General features: G+C 51.1%; 1 protein-coding gene across 8 annotated transcripts in view; it reads right to left on the minus strand.

Moving 5' to 3' along the window:
• LOC111850774 (regulating synaptic membrane exocytosis protein 1-like) overlaps positions 1–20,071 on the minus strand; it is a 72,640-nt gene that overhangs the window by 12,736 nt on the left and 39,833 nt on the right. For 3 of the 8 annotated variants that reach the window (XM_023825004.2, XM_023825012.2, XM_023825011.2), the window contains 19 exons: positions 19,304–19,344; positions 18,398–18,508; positions 17,543–17,642; positions 17,218–17,341; positions 16,390–16,436; positions 15,662–15,777; positions 13,460–13,590; positions 13,104–13,275; positions 12,636–12,795; positions 11,499–11,555; positions 10,508–10,664; positions 9,989–10,108; positions 8,954–9,016; positions 5,618–5,707; positions 4,474–4,551; positions 3,496–3,567; positions 2,935–3,000; positions 320–432; positions 60–89 (listed from right to left, as the gene is read on the minus strand). In XM_023825004.2, the coding sequence (XP_023680772.1) occupies positions 60–89; positions 320–432; positions 2,935–3,000; positions 3,496–3,567; positions 4,474–4,551; positions 5,618–5,707; positions 8,954–9,016; positions 9,989–10,108; positions 10,508–10,664; positions 11,499–11,555; positions 12,636–12,795; positions 13,104–13,275; positions 13,460–13,590; positions 15,662–15,777; positions 16,390–16,436; positions 17,218–17,341; positions 17,543–17,642; positions 18,398–18,508; positions 19,304–19,344 (1,848 nt within the window). The remainder of the gene's footprint in view (positions 1–59; positions 90–319; positions 433–2,934; positions 3,001–3,495; positions 3,568–4,473; positions 4,552–5,617; positions 5,708–8,953; positions 9,017–9,988; positions 10,109–10,507; positions 10,665–11,498; positions 11,556–12,635; positions 12,796–13,103; positions 13,276–13,459; positions 13,591–15,661; positions 15,778–16,389; positions 16,437–17,217; positions 17,342–17,542; positions 17,643–18,397; positions 18,509–19,303; positions 19,345–20,071) is intronic. The other 5 variants (XM_072703282.1, XM_072703284.1, XM_072703283.1 and 2 more) reach the window with 5 other exon arrangements.

Below are 20,071 nucleotides of genomic sequence, written 5' to 3' on the forward strand. Positions count from 1 at the left end.
GGACAGGGATCCAGACACCATCAAACAAAGCGCACTGCACTGGCACGCTGGCATGTTACCTTTCTCCTCTGACTTGCAGTTAGCATGGCCTTCGGGGTCAGAGAGTTGAGTTGGTTGCAGGGAAAAAGCAATGCAGAGAAACAAAGAAGAGGCGTGTGGAACATTAGACACAGACAAACGTCACGTGCTGCAAAGACATATTATAAAATACACCACTAGAGGGCGACACGATGAAGTATTTTTCAGCAGGATGTGTTGCGCTTAAGACCGGCTAGGAACCATGGGCAGGTGAAACTGGCATGAGCACCAGCAGGCGTACCTTGCTCTATCCCACTGTTCTTCACAGGCACCTGTGGCAGCTGTCGCCCCCTACGGGCTGCTTGGGGGGTCGTCGCTGGGGGGGACTGTGAGCGATTGCTATGACCATGTGCTCTGGGGGGGGGGGGGGGGGGACATATTAACGTGCGAATTTTACTTCTACAAACAACGGAGATCTTTCAGAATCAACTAAGCCAGGGGTGTCAAGCTCCAGTCCTGGGGGGCCGGAGCCCTGTGCAGCTTAGCTCTTTCCCTGTTCCACCACAAATGATTTAGCTTATGAGCTTTGTGGTAATTAGCACAAGGAGTCGAATCAGGTGTGTTAAATGAAGGAAAACCAAAAACTGTGCAGGGCTCCGGCCCCCCAGGACTGGAGTTTGACACCCCTGAACTAAGCATAGCATGTTTGGACATACTTAAATATTCCAAGTTATTAGTTAGGTAGTTTTTAATGTCTATTTATCTACTTAGTCAAACTGCATATATTACAAAAATTGACAGTGATACCAGGCAGTTCATTTTATTTGGTTTATATCATTATGAAACATTCCATTGATGCAAAATGAAACGTATGTCCAACCGCAAACTATGGTTCGTAACATCAGACATAAGCTTGACCCAGAAGAGAAAACCCAACCCTCAAGACAGAACCTCTTACACAAAAACCCAAAAGGCTTTCAGAGATAAGCAGCAGGTATCCGCTAAGGGCTTAAGACAGTAACTAGGGTTAGGCTGACCCCATACCGCAAGTCCACCAAATCAATGTGGCGTCTTTGCCGAACAGAATCCTGTGCGGTATGCCGGGACAAATTACACAGCACGCCAACCGGAGGGTCATGAAGATGAATCTGACTATCGAGCACAGCCAAGTGAAGAGATGGCACACAGGAAGTGATGCAATAGTACAGGTGATGATTCAGATAGGTTGAAGGGGAAAACAGGGAATAAGCAATGTTTATCAGGCCAGGTTTAGCATCTGTCCTGTCTGAGGTAATTTGGGCAGGACCCAACCACCTGTGAAGATCCAACAGACCTTGACGGCCCACTGGTCCCTCTACCGCCCCGGAAAATATTCGAGGGCTGTATTCTCGAAATGTGAATAAAATAAAATGCAATTTTTAATATGAAAAGAAAGATATAAACAAAAGTGAAACATCACTGCACAGTAAATCAATACAGGTAAACAGAGAAGGACAAATATAAAAACATTAGGGATCCAGCAGCTATGCTGCTTGGACGGCGAATTGTTTACAAGCACAATAATGTAGGCTAGAGAAGGAGGGAAAAGAAATATTCTACTTGATGGTTGTGACGATGAAGACCATGTAGACAATGACGGCCATGGGGAACATGAAGACCACAATGACCATGGAGAACATGAAGACTATGAAGACCACAAACACCACAATGACCATGGAGAACAGGAAGACCATGAAGGCAACAAACACCACAATGACCACGGAGAACATGAAGGCCACAAAGACCACAATGACCACGGAGAACATGAAGGCCACAAAGACCACAATGACCATGGAGAACATGAAGACCATGGAGACCACAGACCACAATGACCATGGAGAACAGGCAGACCATGAAGACCACAAAGACCGTGGAGAACAGGAAGACCATGAAGACCATGAAGACCACAAAGACTACAATGATCATGGAGAACATGAAGACCATGAAGACCACAAGGACCACAGTGACAATGAAGAACACGAAGACCATGAAGACCACTACGACCACAGAAATTGTGAAGACCATGATAACCATAGAGACCATGAAGACCATGACGACCATGGAAACCATGACAAGCATGAAGACCACAGAGACCACTGAGATGCACAGTACAATATAACTTTATGCCCTTTCTGTACTACTCAGTGAAACTCATCCACAGTCCTCAACTCTCTATCTCCCTACCAAAGACTAGGACAGACCTCCAGGTACTTTAGCAGACTAATGAAGCACGCAGGCCTCACATATATTAATATGACAGAACAGATCTCCACCTATGGGGAGAATGCCAGAGACCAGCTACCCTCACTTCAGGACTGCCCCACATGGGCATCGGGTCCAACGGGTCGATAAGCAGTCTGTGAAAGTCTGAGAGCTCAGAGCCAAACGGTCCAGTCTCTTTAAAGACCACCGCATGCACTAAAGACAGCGGGTCACCAGAGACCAAAGGCAAGAGTCTGTCTGGATCCAAAATTCACGTGTAAAATTCTGAAAAGTCCAGGAACTTAAACAAATGTCGGTTACTTCAGCTAATAAAAATTCTAACTTTTTAGAAGTCATAAGAATGTCTGAAGATCTCAACTTGTCACACAACTCACCAGCCCTGAAAACAACATAACATTAAAGCTGTCCAGGAATGAGGGTCTAATATAGACCATTCAACAAAATAATGGCCCATTGGAAACCGGTAAACGATGATTAGCGAATATTTCACTGACACCGTTGCGGCAGTGAGGATCTCGGTCATGATTTGGGGATGGCCAATGGCAGCGAGTCGAATCTTGAGGAAACAGCGGTGACAGGATGGCACCTGGAGGGGTGTGAAAAATGCGATGGGGGGTGCTGAGGGCGATGTGGCGTGGGGGTGACATCACTTACCTGTCACTGTCAGAGCTTTTCTTGGTGGCTTTCTGACAGTTAGGCCTACCCAGAGTTCTCGGCTGCCTGCGAACCGGGGGCGAGATGGAGCGACGCAGAAGGAAAACAAACAGAAACAAACGGTGAAGGATGACGGCGGCAGGATGGAGGAGAAGCATTCAGCCACTAGGGGGCAGCAGCGGGGCCCCTGGCCCTCTCCGACTCAACGAAGCATGGCTTCAACTTTACTCAGTACTGAAGGACCATAAATACTGACCTCAGCGACTCGTCCTAAAAGGGAACAGACAGCACACACACATACCAGTCACTCCGCACTCAACGCAGTCATTCCATGAATTAAAATGTCACCCAAATCACACACTCTCACTGCCAATGGCTTAAATGCTTTAAATGAGTTTGTATAAATCAGACTTGAAACCGTAACACTCGGTAGCTGTTTGTGTGGATCCATAAAGGAAGGGAAAACGTCACAGTCTCAGGCAGAGTGTGACTGCATATGCGTCCCGTGCGTGTGTGTTGTGAGTGCGCCCCCCAGTGGAGGCCTAGGGGGCCTGCGGGTACCTCTGGGGCCCTGGCTTGGCACTGAGATGGTTTACCGTCTCCTCTGTGGGAACAACGTGCTCCAGAATCCAGCTGCTCCATGACATCAGCACGGAGATGGGAGGATGAGGAGGGGGACAGGGACAGAAACACACACAATGGATGGTTACACGGCACGGGGGGGCGTCCCCCCTGTGTGGGCGGTAGAACATGGGATGCGTGATGTCTGTGGGCATCCCTGATCCAAATGGTATCAGAATGGCTCCATGGTGACTGGCGGGTAACTCAATCATCATGGTGGAGACAATTTTAGTGTCAGGGGAGGTCACATGACCTGGTAATTTCCAACACTTCTCCGTCAAATCAGTGCACATCTTTGTGTGTGTATGCAAATATTAGTGCGGGGGGGCGGGGGGGGGGGGTTGAGGACTATAGCACAGTAGAGCAGCCATGCTGACTCCACTGCAGAGGGGGCAGGATGGAGGCGGAGCCAAATTTTGGGAGGCAGAAGCAGTAAGGGGGAGGGCACCAGGAGGGGGCCAGCAGGGGGCTGGCCATGACACTCTAAAAAATCATGGGTCTATCAGAGAATCTTCCAGACTGACAGGGAGGGCTGAGGGTCTGATAGGAAATTACGACGTGATAAATTCGATTAGCCCAGTACAGAAACAGCAGGCAGGGCTGAGGATAAAATACCAGCAGGTGGTGCTGTTTCCGCCTCGAGAGAAATGTATGGCAACCTGCCGCATACAGTAAAAACACTGTAAGCTCCAGCTCAAAGGCTTCTTAGGTCAATTTAAGAGAAAAAAACAACAACTTTGGAAGAGATCCCATAAGTTCTTAGAGTGTTCTTTCCCCCCCCCCCCCCCACGTCTACAGGGCACAGGAAACTTCACAAGAAGCATAGAGGGATTCAGGGGAATGAGCTGGCAGTTCAGCTGCTCAGTAGGGGGCACTCTGCAGCGGGTGCCAGGCTCCTGGGGGGGGGGGGGGCAGTACCTGTCATCTTCGGGGGAGGCGTGCTGGATTAGAATCCGGGGGCTGGAGGGCCGTCTGCGGGGCAGAGACTGGGTGCATCTGAGGTACAGCCCACAGCGCCACCCCAGCCATTGAGGGTGGTGGCGGTGGGACAGGAGAGATACAGGTGGAGTTAGGGCAGGAGACATGCCATAAAGGGTGGGTGGGGGGAGGGGGGGCTAGCCTAAGGGCTGCCCTTTCTATTTGGGCAGGGGGGAGGAGGTTATAAGCAGACAACACAAGCTAAGTGTGCTGGCTGACTCATGGGCAAAAGCGCTTAGGTACCCCAGGGGTACAATAAAAATGCCTCAGAGTATCACAAACGACACCCATCACTGACAATAAAATTGACTGTTGTCACATGGCAACATTGATGGGCGCTGCTACACACACACACACACACACACATACGCACACACACTTATATACAAACACATGCATGCATGAGCAGAATGGATATGGTGAGACTCTAACATGTTCAGTAAATAAGCCCCTCGGCCATCACACCTCTGATAAAGATCCTCATTATTAATCCAGTATGTAGAGGTCATGAAGTCTGGCTACACGTTTTACTGCTTTAGTAATGGAAGTACCAAACTATGAGGTGAACGGCAAATCCTAAAGGCAAAACAGTCCTTCCAAATAGCTCAGAAACGTGCTACACTGAAACTGGAAATATCTTCTGCGTAGGAGGGTGGACAAGTTAAACCCGCCTTCAGTATTTCTCTGTGTTATATTTTAAAAGAGATACAAGAAGTAAGAGTAGAACCGACGTTTAAAAATCTATCAGAGAACATTTATTTAGTTATTCAGAAGGTGTTGCGTTCTGAGAAAGTTCTCCACATCTGAAGAGGTGACCACACATCTAAAACTCACCACCAGCAACACCACCAAGTCACAAACAAAGCACCTGGACGGTAAACACCCACACACACACAAACACACGTACACACAGGGCGAAAGCTCGCCAACACGCACACCAACACACACTGAAGCACACGCAGAGGCGACGAGGAAAGCGTCACGCGCACACGCACACGCACACGCACACGCACAAGGCTGACCAGAACCAGCACACATAGAGCAGAGCATCAAAGGAAACAAGCAGAGAGTCTTGTCTGTGTACCTTTCTCGCTCAGGTGAATGGAAACTAGTGTCTGGTCTCAAACAGTTGGTACTAGAACTTCTAAACCTGTCAAGAGACGGCTGCAGATCACTAGGGCCACAACGCGGCATCCAATGGAGGTCGAGAAAGAGGAAAATAAAAAAAGAAAAGAAAAAAAAGGAAAAAAAAACATGTTAGATAACAAATCATAAACGGGCATGTTAATCTCAACAGGCGATAAGCAGACAGGCAGTCTCAGGGGCAGCTAAATTCAGGAGAGCCTGTGAGCTCTGTTGCTTGGTCTTCCCAATTGGCGTGTGCAGAGGATAGCCCAAATAAGCATAGATCCCCCTCCAGGAGGGTCAGAATGGTATCTCCTATCATCTTAGCAGTGTTGTGAGTCAATGTCAGCAGCCTGTGAACACTGACTGGTGCACTGATAAAAAATGTCCATAAATAGTACATAAAGGGGTCCGCTGGGATGTGGAAACAAGTTTCCTGCAAACATTTCATTGGATATCCCTGTCCCCGCTTCGAGCTAGAAATTGAAAGAGGCGTTCTCTCTAGGAATGAGACCTTCCGGATGATTCGTAGCGACTCGCGACCTCGTCAGTCGGGGAGTGCGGGGCGGAGGGGGCGTGCTCTGAGAGGACGCAGAACTGCCCCTGTTTGGTGCAACACCAGGCACACGGGAAGGGTGGAGCTTGGAGCACACGCACACACGGCGACACTCACATTGCACAGTCAGAATAGGAACATGCAAAAACAGCAGCCGACCCTAATGAAAAAGATAAACAAGAAGTGGACAAGCTGGAAAACTCATGCCCGTTCTCTGGATGACTGCATCCGGCCCAGCCGGCGCATGCTGAATAAATGTGCGAATCCTGCGCCGTTTCCCAGCCTGTGTACCAGCTGGAGCAGACGGCCCGTCTGGCAGCATCCAAAGAAAGCCTAATCAAAGCCGAAAGGATACGCCGACGAGGGAAATCTCTGTCGACAGCCTCTGGCTTTCTCACGCGGCTATCCGGTGACTTCAGCTCACATTCACACTGCTTTTTTCCCACCCCGGAAAATGTAACTTTGGCCTGTATATTTTAATGCAGACCTAATGTGGCGATGCTCTGACATGTAAGTACATAAAGCCACCATGTGTCACTGAGGTGACGGATAATGGCAACGGCATCGGCCATTAAGGTCTTACTATAAGCCTTTACTTTTGAGATCTCGCATGTGCCTTTGAAAAAAGAGCTGTAGAGGAGGCGGGACCAACCAATCAGATATCTTGGTTCTGCTTCCTCTAGTTGCCTGGACCCACCTCCTCTACAATCTGATTGGTTATCTCTATAAACCAATCAATTTTCGTTCTGCCCTCAGAACAGTTTTGTGTGAGTAAAACTCCCTTGCGAGACAAAAGATTGAATTTTAGCAGTTGTAATTGACAAGGGGGATGTCTGGCCGATCCAGTTAGTGACAGACGTCACAGAGAAACGGAAGAGCAGGACAGATGAGGATGGGAGACGTGGAGAAGCTCTGATCTGCATTTGACTGTGTTCAGACAGACACAGAGACACAGCTGTCTATAGACAATAATCAGCTGAGAGGCTGCTGTTTTAAGAAAGGTGGTTTCCTGTTTCTTAAAGGAATAAACAGCATAACTGCCAAATTATCTGTGCTGAATTACAGCCACGTATTGCTGTTAATTAGATGGAGGCAGGCTGGCGACTGATGAGCTCCTGCAGCCAGCTGTACACACGGCCATAATGATCCTCCCGTCTTTTTATAACGAGCTGACAGATAATGATGTAAATCATCGTCTGTTGAAATTCAGCTCTGTCTGAACGCAGCTTTAAAAAGGAAGCAGCAGGGACTCCCCCAGACACCCAGCATATGCTCACTAGACACTTCCCATCCAGACAATGTATAGACTCTCCACAGACTCCCCACTGAGACTCTCCATACAGACTCTCCACAGACTCCCCACTGAGACTCTCCACAGAATACCCACTGAGACTCTCCATACAGACTCTACAGTCAAACTACCCATATATATTTTCACACTAACATTCTTCACTCATACTCCCTACAGACTCCCAAATCAGACTCTCCACACAGACTCCCCACTAAAACTCTACAAACTACCCATATTGACTTTCACGCTCAGATTCTCCACTCATACTCCCTAAACACTCCTCACTCAGACTCTCCATACAGACTCCCCAATCAGACTCTGCATTTCTCAATTCTCCATAGACTCCCTACTTAGACTTTCCATACAGACTCCCCACACAGACTCACTATACAGACTCCCCCCTTAGACTCCCTTCTCAGATTCCTCATTCAGACTCTCCAGACTCCTCACTCAGACTCATTTACACTCTCCGCATAGACTCCCTTCTCAGACTCCCCACTCACACTCTCCAGACTCCCCACTCAGACTCACTATACAGACTCCCTGCTCACACTCTCCAGACTCCTCACTCAGACTCACTACAGACCCCCCACTTACACTCTCCGCATAGACTCCCTACTCAGACTCCCCACTCAGACTCTCCATTCAGACTCCCCTCTTCCCCAAGCTCCAAGCTCCAGCACACCCGGTGCCCGGCACGTGCAGAGCAGAGGCCACAAGATGCAGCTCCTCCTCCGCTCCTCCTCCGCTCCCTGGTACACCCCGTGACCTGCTGGGTGTTATTTACCATTATGAGGTGACCATCCGTCTGCTTACCTGCAGATGTCCTTACGGAACCCAAAACTGACAAGGGCATCTTAGGTTAGTACTGTCTTACTGCACTAAGTGAGCTCATGCTTACTGAGACACAGCACAGGAAATCAAAGGAGAAGCGAAGCACCATTACACAGACACAGAGAGAACAGACATGCAGAAGAACAGAAACACCATTCCATCATTTCTGTGCCCCTTAATGCCCCTTAAAGAAGTCAGGCATCCATTACCATCCCTGGTTAGTTATACAGGAACTGCAGTTGTCACAGAGAATGATCAGTTAATTAACCCAATATATTTGTTAAGTGTTAAAAACTGGTTGACTCAGGCTGACTGGAATTAAGGCACTTCCAGCTGGACAGAATCCCACAAGCACGAGTGATGAGAGTGTGATGATACCCACAATGCACTGCTCACAATGTATTCTCAGCACTGCATCATTACGAGCGGTGAGAATGAAGGCGTCAGATGTGTCAGAACCAGGAGGTCGGAGCAGTGGGTCACGGACCCGTGAAGGGGAGGCGGCATTGGACGGGGTGAGGAAACGGCACTGGCCGTCTCCCTCAGCCTGGTGCCTTGGGGGGGGGGGGGGGATGGGAGTTATCAGCGGAGATGGCAGGAGGACCGGGCTTTACCTGTCGGTGTGCAGGCACTCGGCGCTCCCGCCCCGGATCGCTCTGCGCGTCACCTGGGCCTCGCTGTGTTTACCGTGGGAGCGGGATGGTTGGGTGACACATGAGCGAGCCGGGCCGAGCAACGGCCCGACAAAACAGAACCGGGACACAGAGGAAGGAAGAAGAAGATGGATAGATGGGTGAGCGGATGTGCAATGCGGGAACAGAAAGAAATCATAAGATCGACACTTGCTATGGCTATAAGTATTACACCAGTAATAAAAATGATAATAATAATAATTAGAATAATAATAACAGTAGGGGTCCAGCACTGGTGGAGTTTGGACTCCTACCAATAATAATAATAATAATAATAATAATAATAATAATGGCGGCTTATTGTTAGCATTGGTGTCTGAGACGTTCCTGTTTGTCTGACCAAAAGTGAAGATGATCGATCTTCCTAACCACATTACAACCTGAGTTCCTAAAGGCGGAAGGACGTATCACAGATTCCCCGCACTGTAAACTGGCCTTGACTCTGAGCTCTCTGGGTCACGGGGTCCAGTGTGCTCTACAGGGACATCCGCACGACAACAGCACCTTCTAGTGGTGCTTACGAGGTTACGGAATTGACGAGAACCCACATCGGTTGACAGTGGTTTTTGAGAGAGGGGTCTATCGTCACCCGGACAGGATGCCACACACTGTGGGTGGGGGTTATTTTGGATACCCGCTGAGGAAGAGGAAGGAGGTAGACTGTGGCCTCCTTCCTCACACTGTACAGGTCTGCAGTGGTCTGGCCCTCGCTTCACAAACCATACTGGGGATTCACAGAAAGCCTCACGCCTCTACAGCCACACAATACAACTTCAGCTCAGGACGCCCCCTGCAGGTCTGTCTCTGCGTCAAGCCTGGTATGAGATTCACTGGAAGGAAAAGCGGAGCAAACCCAGCAAATTCACAGCTGAGTGGCATTAGCCCAAGTGTTAGAGCCATGCCTCGTCCCTAACACCTGCCCCGCCATCCACCGAGCTGGGGCCTGTTGGACTCTACCTGTCCTCTGAATACTCCTGCTCCGAATCCTGGGGCTCTGGCTCTTCGCGGCCACGGGGGGAGTCACGGTAGCGGGTCGGGGACCAGGACTGGCGCTTGTGGTGGATCTCATCGAGGCTCCTGCAGTGGGTCGGGCGAGAGTGAAAGGGAGAAAGGGACAGTGAGAGACAGTGAAAGAGGGACAGGGACAGTGAGAGACAGTGAAAGAGGGACAGGGACAGTGAGAGACAGTGAAAGAGGGACAGGGACAGTGAAAGACAGTGAAAGAGGGACAGGGACAGTGAGAGACAGTGAAAGAGGGACAGGGACAGTGAGAGACAGTGAAAGAGGGACAGGGACAGTGAAAGACAGTGAAAGAGGGACAGGGACAGTGAGAGACAGTGAAAGAGGGACAGGGACAGTGAGAGACAGTGAAAGAGGGACAGGGACAGAGAAAGCCGTTGGCAGGCTGGCTGAGATGTGCTCTGACATGCAGGAGGTGAAGCTCCCCACAAAGTGGCCACCCCCACCCCCACTCACCTCTGCATGGGCACGTTGGGGGGGCGGGAGCGTCCGCGGCCCTGCTCGTCCCGGTGCGGTGACACGGAGCGTGAGCGGTGCTGCTGGGGGCGCTGCTGCTCAGGCACCACCAACGTGGTGGAGCGCTCCCTCTCCCGCGAGCTCCTCTCTGAAGCAGCTGCTCCATCATTGGGGAGGGAGGTGGGGGAACAGGAGCCTGGTCAGTGGGGGGACAAATCGGTCCACGTGTGGACACCCCTCCCCCCCCCGCCGCGGTCATGCTGGGTGACGTTTCTGGGCTACAGCGCGGCTCCAGGCGCCGGATCCCATCGTGCCGGCGCCGAGCCGGAGAAACGCCGAGGGAAAGAGGTCAAAGGTCAAAGGATACCAGCTGGCACCCACTTCCTGTACGTCTGCCGGGTCGACCGGGGAAAGCCTTCCGATTGCTTCCAATCTCGCTGAAAGCGGGAACAGGGGGGTACGAAGGGGGTTTTGGGGGAACGGGGCGGTTCATCCAATCAGAGCCGTTCCGGGGAGGCCGGGCAGACGCACAGGAGGGGTCCTCCTAAAATGCCAAATATCCTTTCCTACCTTTCTTTCCCACCACTGCAGGCGACTCTCTTTCTACTGCAGGCATGCGCAAAACAAAAAAATAAAAGATTGTCTACGAGGAACGTTTAAAACCCCATGGCACCAAGTCTCCTACTGTCCAGCAGGGGGAGGGAGAGGGGCTCTGGAGACAGAGAGCTGCTTCAAGCCGCCCGCTTCCTGGACAAAAGGCCCTCGTGTGGCTGAAGGGAGGGTGGGGGGGGTTGGGCGTGTCGGAAAGGGCTGCCTGCGTTTTGGCTACGGGTCGGGCTGGAGCCTAGCGCACTGTCTCCAGAGCGGATAAAAACGGGCTGTTTTATCGAGGCCGGGATGCATCGGCTCTCCTCTCCCCGCCCCGCGCCGAAGGCCTACCAAACACAACACGACGCGTATCCATGCCCCCCCAGCCCCCACCCACACCCACCTGTGGCCACTATGGCATTACCATCATCAAACTCTGTGTCAGTGATGCGCTGCGACCCTGCACAGTGGTGGACAGACACACACAGCAGCGGGGTCATGAGAACGCGGACGCACGGGCCGGCAGGTAAACACACAAGGGCAGGTTAGGGTTAGGGTTAGGGTTAGGGTTAGGGGCAATCGGGACGTCCTGTTATAGACAGTCATGTAGAGAGGTGCTGTGTGCGCTCACACACTCACACACACTCACACACACACACACACACACTCACACACACACTCACTCACACACACACACTCACACACACACTCACACACACACACACACACTCACACACACTCACACTCACTCACACACACACTCACACACACACACTCACACACACACACTCACACACACACTCACTCACACACACTCACACACACACTCACTCACTCACACACACACACTCACACACACACACACACACACTCACATACTCACACACACACACTCACACACTCACTCACACACACACTCACACACTCACACACACTCACACACTCACACACACACACACTCACACACACACTCACACAGGTTTGTAATTATGTCTTTGTGGGGACTCTCCATTCATGAAAAACCCTAATCCCAACATGACAACTTTAACCCCTACCCAGTCCTAACCTTAATCATAAGTAACCAAACAAAATACAAATGGCTTTTTTACTGTTTTGATTGCATTTACAGATTTTTGTGGGGACCTGAAAAATGGTCCCCAAAATAACAGTTGGTCATTTGGTCCCCACAAAGTAATATAAACCTAATCCACACACACACACACACACACACAAATACACACACACGTTCAGAGACACTCCGATGAGTAAAAACAGCAAACCACTCTGTTCCAGCAGCATGTTAGTATCACACAGACCCACACAGTTTAAAACCCGTCACTTCAGCTGCTTCCGAAGCTGTCGGATGGCAGCTTGGGTCCGCCTTCATGAACTGGCGTTTCCACCGTTTTCAGCCTGAACTCATTACAAACCCCATGGGAACCTTTACGCTCAGCGGGAGCGCGAGGTCAAACGGAGGTCTGGGACCCGCTGCTCAGCAGACTCCCGCAATGCCCCAAGACCGCGGGCGCCCCACACTCACTCTGCAGCTTCTTGCTGGGGCCGTCCCCGTGCCCGTGCCCGTGCCGCCGGGGCAGGTAGGGCGAGGGCTTGGGCAGAGGCAGCGAGGACACGTCGTGGGTCTGCAGCTTGTACCAGTGTGGCATGTCGTCCAACAGGGCCGTCTCCAGCTCGATCAGGATCTGACCGGGGGAAGAGGATGACCATGCGAGTCAGGTCAAATGCTCAAACACACACACACACACGCCGTCTTCACATCTGTCACACAGCACACTGCAAACACACAGCGCCAATACCCACCAAGCACACACTACAGGAACATAACATGAACAGACATTACACAACTCACTAGCTACCACTGCCGGATGAAGTGCCCAATTGTACTTAGTCTTCCAGTGAAATGCACAGAGGGGGCTCCGACTGTTGCAGAGGTACAGGCACTCTGCTCATACAGCTCACCGACTACACAGGACCCTCGCAAGACACACACCTCCCCCAGGAATTCACTCTGCTCCTCCTGGATTCGCGGCTGGTCCCATACGGTGATCTCCAGCATGCGCTCCCTGAAGTCCCTTCGGTGCACGTGCGAGTAGAGGAAGGTTTGGTTCCATTTGGGTTCCAGATTCTTCTTCACTGTTTTGGTCCTTCGCTTGCTTTTGTCACTGTGTGGGTGGGAGGGGCAAAGCCATTATTAGACGTGCCCCTTCACAAGTTCGGCCAATGGCGTGACGGGGCTAGATAGCTGACGCTCAGTAGTACACACTATTAGTGTGAGGGAGATCAATACAAGCTCTTGTGCACTTCTATACACCAAGGCTGTATGTGGAGGAGGTGAGGGGTATGTACCTCCTGTCGGGGAGAAAGTACATCTTCACATAGGGGTTCCTGGGCCTCCCATCCATCCGGAGAGGAAGGTCTATGGCTTGAAGCACGTTGACAATCAGCTGATGGCCCACTTTGTCGTACCAAAGCTTCACCTGCAAGGCACATGCTCTCCTTTAGCTACAGCAGTGAAGGAGGGACCACACGGTCATGCAACCAATGAAAGGGCTTCATGCTGCACTGCTATATGATGAAACATCAGACAGAGAGCAGAGTGTGCGTGTGCACAGGCAGACAGCAGTTAGGGAGAGTACACGTGTACTCAATGTGCACAGGCAGAGCGTTGTGTGGGGGCGTTGCACGTGTACTCAAAGTGCCCAGGAAGAGAGCAGTGTAGGGGCGTGCACGTGTACTCAAAGTGCCCAGGAAGAGAGCAGTGTAGGGGCGTGCACGTGTACTCAAAGTGCCCAGGAAGAGAGCAGTGTAGGGGCGTGCACGTGTACTCAATGTGCACAGGCAGAGAGCAGTGTAGGGGCGTGCACGTGTACTCAATGTGCACAGGCAGAGAGCTGTGTAGGGGCGTGCACGTGTACTCAATGTGCACAGGCAGAGAGCCATGTGGGGCCATGCATGTAAAGTCCCTGTGCACAGGCAGAGAGCAGTGTGCGGGTGTGCAGGTAAAGTCAATGTGCCCAGGAAGAGAGCAGTTGGGCATACACATGGACACAATGTGCACAGACAGAGAGCAGTGTGGGGGAGTGCACGTGAAGTCAATGTGCACAGGCGGAGAGCAATGTAGGGGCATACATATGGACACAAAGTGCACAGACAGAGAGCAGTATGGGGGCGTGCACGTGTACTCAATGTGCACAGACAGAGAACAGTATGGGGGCGTGCACGTGTACTCAATGTGCACAGACAGAGAGTAGTGTGGGGGCATGCACGTGTACTCAATGTGCACAGACAGAGAGCAGTATGGGGGCGTGCACGTGTACTCAATGTGCACAGACAGAGAACAGTATGGGGGCGTGCACGTGTACTCAATGTGCACAGACAGAGAGCAGTGTGGGGGCGTGCACGTGTACAGTACTCAATGTGCACAGACAGAGAACAGTGTGGGGGCGTGCACGTGTACTCAATGTGCACAGACAGAGAGCAGTATGGGGGCGTGCACGTGTACTCAATGTGCACAGACAGAGAGCAGTGTGGGGGCGTGCACGTGTACTCAATGTGCACAGACAGAGAGCAGTGTGGGGGCGTGCACGTGTACAGTACTCAATGTGCACAGACAGAGAACAGTGTGGGGGCGTGCACGTGTACTCAATGTGCACAGACAGAGAGCAGTATGGGGGCGTGCACGTGTACTCAATGTGCACAGACAGAGAGCAGTGTGGGGGCGTGCACGTGTACTCAATGTGCACAGACAGAGAGCAGTGTGGGGGCGTGCACGTGTACAGTACTCAATGTGCACAGACAGAGAACAGTGTGGGGGAGTGCAAGTGAAGTCAATGTGCACAGACAGAGAGCAGTGTGGGGGCGTGCACGTGTACAGTACTCAATGTGCACAGACAGAGAACAGTGTGGGGGAGTGCAAGTGAAGTCAATGTGCACAGGCGGAGAGCAGTGTGGGGGCGTGCACGTGTACTCAATGTGCACAGGCAGAGAGCAGTGTAGGGGCGTGCACGTGTACTCAATGTGCACAGACAGAGAGCAGTGTGGGGGCGTGCAAGTGAAGTCAATGTGCACAGGCGGAGAGCAGTGTGGGGGCGTGCACGTGTACTCAATGTGCACAGACAGAGAGCAGTGTGGGGGCGTGCACATGAAGTCAATGTGCACAGGCGGAGAGCAGTGTGGGAGAGTGCACGTGAAGTCAATGTGCACAGGCAGACAACAGAATGTGGGGGTGTTGCACGTGGTCTCAGTGTGCACAGGCAGAGAGCCATGTGGGGATCTGCAGGTAAACTCAATGTACACAGACAGAGGGCAGTGTGGGGCTGTGCATGTGGAATCATTTTGCACAGACAGATAGCAGTGTACATGTGTGCATATGGACTCATTGTGAGTGACAAACAGCTGTGTGCAGGAATGCACATGGACTCATTGTGCACAGACAGAGCAGAGTGTGGGTGTGCACAGACAGGGAGCAGTGTGCAGGCATGCACGTGGACTTACTGTGCACAGACAGAGAGAGGTGCGGGCGTGTGTGTGGATTCATTGCCTACTCACTGAAAGCTGTCCAGGCAGCAGCTGAGGAATGTCTCGCAATGTCCCAGGACTTGTGGGAGATATGATGGATATGAAGGGCCGGTCCATTTTCTGGGACTCGAAGGAACTTGAACCTGCTCAAAATGGAAAGAACAGGAATGCTTTCGTCAAAGCGCCAACATGAGCCATCATATGCATAACCCTGCGTGCAGGGCATCCCCCATGTATACGTGGAAGGGAGCTTCCTATCTCATGCATAAGACAGAATTATGGTGTATAAATGCATTAAACCAATTGCATTTAATGTCATGTGCCTGAATGCACTTCGCATTCTCAGCTCGCAAAAGGCCAGAATTGAGCAGCCAGATGAGATCAGGCCGGTGTAAACCCGGCACGGGGGGGGGGACTCCGGCACGGGGGGGGACTCCGGCAAGTCCTACAGGAACACCAGGCCTAGTCGCTATGAGCAATAATAGGTTGTTATCCGCTACCATGAGACAACAATGTCAGAGAAACAAGTCTTCCTACAGACCTCTCAACATCCCTGTCAACGCCAACAGTGCAGTACCCAGTGGAACCACCCCGCTCTTTCGAAAAGGCTCCCCCTCGTATCAGAATATAATAATCAAAATTTGGAGGAATATGTCAATTTTGTGCATTTTTCATAGGTGCATATTTTACAAACAAATGGAGGCAAAAATTCATGCTATGCTGCTACACGTAAAAAAAAACTTATAATTAAAACTTACTAGATTCTAAGGGAGGATGTGATGTTTCTGGAATCCTTGGTATATCTCTAAACGATAAAAAAAGCAATATTTACCACATAAACAGACACTGGAAACGCACGTACACCAGGAGGAAGAGGGGGATGTTCTAGAACATTCCGTATTAAATGGCTTCAGTCACCCTCTTTCACTTTTCTCGTCACACACTAGTCTCAGATAAACTCTTTCTCCTGTCGAATTTGAAAGAGAGACGACAAACGGGAGCAGCGGACACCAGCCAGCCCATAGCATATCGCCAAGGCAACACAGGGCTTCCGGTGCAGCCCAAGCCCAAGGAGAAACACCAGGGAAGGTTCCGAGGGGGAAGTGGGAACGCTAATCCCCTCCCCCCCACCACCACCAAACCCGCCCACTGCCATGCTGTCGTCAGCTCGGAGACTGGAGCACAGGTTGAGGAGAGATGGAGGGGGCAGGGGGGGGGAATCCACAGCTTCTGAGGGCTCTCTACTTACTGGCATGCCTTATAGATCTTTCTCAAGAAGTTTTTGGAAAGAAAGAGATGGACACCTCTTTTAAGCAAATGGGGAAGACAAATCAGAGACCGGAGAGGCACAGGAATAGAAGATTCGAGATAAATATCCAGAAAGTGAAGTTAAAGGTGTTTAGATTCATTGGGCTGTGCCTTCAGGAAAGCAGAATCATTAATCACTTGGGTGTTTTTTTAGAGGAGGACACCTCACATTTTTAAGCAATTCTTTTAAAGTAATTTTTAAATCTCCCCCTGTTTGCATGAGTAACACTACCAGGGTACATCCCTGAACTTCAGCTCAGTTCAGCGACTTGGCTTACCTAATTGGCCTTGAAACCACTATTTCTACTTGAGGTTCTGATTTAGAATCCAAAATGATATTGTAAACTTCCTTTTTCGTTGCTCCGGGCAACGGCTTCCCATTCCATTGCAGGACCTCGTCACCTAGGAACACAGGTGGGCGGTAAATTGCACGGATATACGGATGACACTTCCGCTTCCTTTTTAAAAGCCCCGGGAACACGGGGCAAGAAAGAACACAGCACCCATAAAGCATTTTCCTGGAATTTTTCTTCCAAATCCAGGCAACAGCAGCTGAAGCCAGTGTGATAGGTGGGGCCGCCATTTTCCAGGATTCCCGCTCACCTGCCCGTAAATGACCTACAACATCGGCAAGGCTGCCCTTCTTGACTTTGGTGATGAAAGCCCCAAGTCTCCCAGTCTCCGTCATCTTCCCTCCGACGACCTGAGAATCCAAAGAAGCAGGACCGGTGATCAGCTGACCTGTCACACCGTCATCTCACCAAGTGCGGCATGAACGGGAAACCTTGCGTATGCTCTAGCTACAGTTATACTGGAAGAAGGACCCTCTATACTCAATCACAAAATGACGGAAAATTCAATAGCTCAACAGGCTATTAGTGGCACAAATTATTAGCTAATATTACTTTAGCCAGTCAGTCGTGAAGAAATGTAAACACATTTTTAACACAGGGGCAGCTCTGACACACTGCGGGTCAGTCACAGGTGGGCGTTTCACATGCAAGCATCTATGATTCATTTCATTTAGCCTCTTATCTTAAGCAATCCCCGGGGCCAGCGTGGCAAAAATGCAAAGCGACGTCATTCAAGACAAGTAGTTAAACAGGCAATTAGCGACATACGTTATTAGCAGATATTGGTTATTCTATCCAGTATATTTAACACACAGACAGAGCGATATGTCAATAAGATCCTACTTGGGTAAATAACTTGCACTAATAGCAGACGCTGAATGAACTGCACGGTATCACTTTGCTTTACTGCCATAATTGTTTCTCGTCACGACAGCTCTGTAAATCGTGTCGGATGAGAGTCAGCTCACTCGATAAATTCGGAAACATTTTCTCACACCAACGTCAAAGTATATTTGGAATGCAGCAGCGTGTGGTTCTGCGTAGGAGAGGACTGGCCGGGGTGCTGGCGCGGATGGTAAAATTATCGGATGGCTTGATTGCTGACCTTTAACCCTAGCATGGTGCTGGCCTCTTTCGTCATGGCTATCCTCTTGCTCAGGGTGATCCGTCCAATCAGATGGTCACCCTCTTTGGACGGTTGCCAGGTGACAGGATGCTGGGGAGGGGGTTGGACAGGAATTCAGCCACGTCTACCAGCAGCTACCAACCCGGACACACTCATTCACTCTTGCATGATCGTGTGCACACACACACACACACACACACACACCAACCGCATTTATGTTAGTATATAATTCAAAGCATAATCGTGGTCCTGTTGTTCACTCTGTCATGGTTACTATGACAACGAGGCTGAGGTGCAGAGCCCCACACTGACTCCAGAGGGCGGAAGAGTCACACTAATGCAGGAGGCCTGGCGAGTCTACGGCACCCCTAAAGGGAAGGAGAGGGGTCCAAACCCACCTACCTCATGCTTATTGAAACATCAGCCATTTACTTCTGTGACACCATTTTGAATCTAAACAGTATAAAAATGTGACAGAAGAAGCCCACACATTTCACACTTTTATTTAAACACTGCTGGGTGTAGTTTCACATGCTATTACACAGTGGCTTAGCAGGAGTCCAGCCATAAATCTACACGCATACCTTAGAGCTTTGCACAATTACACATGTAAATATTTACCGGAGCGGCCCATGTCACATGACATGCTGCAGGCTAAAAAGGCTGGGGCCTCTGCCTGCTTTTACCATATTTACTGATATATACCGGCCACTGGCCATGTGAAAAGTGAAAGTGCGTTTAAAGTAAACACTGTCATCCCGATGAGTACACTTCCATTCCCAGACGGGTGTTTAAAAAGGCCCAGCATCTCCTTGCCATGTGATGGGGGGGGGCGGGGGGATTGGGGGGGGGGGGTCGTGACGGTGTCGCCCTCAGAAAACTCACGTGCCACACGGTGGGGTCCAAGGGATAGCAGTCCCAGTCACCTGGAAAGGAGAGGGAGAATGTCAGCCGGGGGTGGCGGGGGGGCAGTCAGCTGACGGAAGGTGCGCTAACGCAGGGCAAATGGCGCTGGAGTTTACAGCAGCAGTTGGGGACTCAGTCACTGGACTGACGCACTGCTACAGCCCTAATGCCGGCAAGCAGGGCCTCCAAGCCGGGGGGGGTTGTGGGGAGGTGCTGGAAGAGGCTCTCTGCACTGCAGGAGGCTCAATCCCATTATCCAGAAGGTGGTGGTGTGGGTATGGGGGGTCATCAGATGGCGAGCGACCAGCGCTAGGCACACTCTTATGAGGCCCAGCCGCCCATGTGCAGGGGCTGGCAGCTTGGCGTGACATATGCCCCCAGGGACGGCCCTGCACTGGCAGCTTTCCGTGACGTGTTTGTGGCCTCAGAGAGCATCGATACCGGGACAGCAGACAGGAAACAGCCGGACTCGGCTGAGCTTACACTACAGTGGACCATGATGGTGATGGTGGCGCGGGAGGTAGTGCTATCGTTCGGCAACCAGAGGGTTGCAGGTTCAAGCCCTGGTTCCTCCTGACCCCATCAAAGTGTCCTTGAGCAAGACACTGAACCCCAAATTGCTCCCGGTGTGCAGGTTGGCACCTTGCATGGCAGCCTTCGCCACCGGTGTGTGAATGTGAGTGTGGATGGTGAATGTGAGGCATGTATTGTAAAGCACTTTGAGTGCTTGTAGGAGTAGAAAAGCGC

This window comes from Paramormyrops kingsleyae, chromosome 20, assembly GCF_048594095.1.
Source record: "Paramormyrops kingsleyae isolate MSU_618 chromosome 20, PKINGS_0.4, whole genome shotgun sequence".
In the NCBI taxonomy this organism is placed as follows: domain Eukaryota; kingdom Metazoa; phylum Chordata; class Actinopteri; order Osteoglossiformes; family Mormyridae; genus Paramormyrops; species Paramormyrops kingsleyae.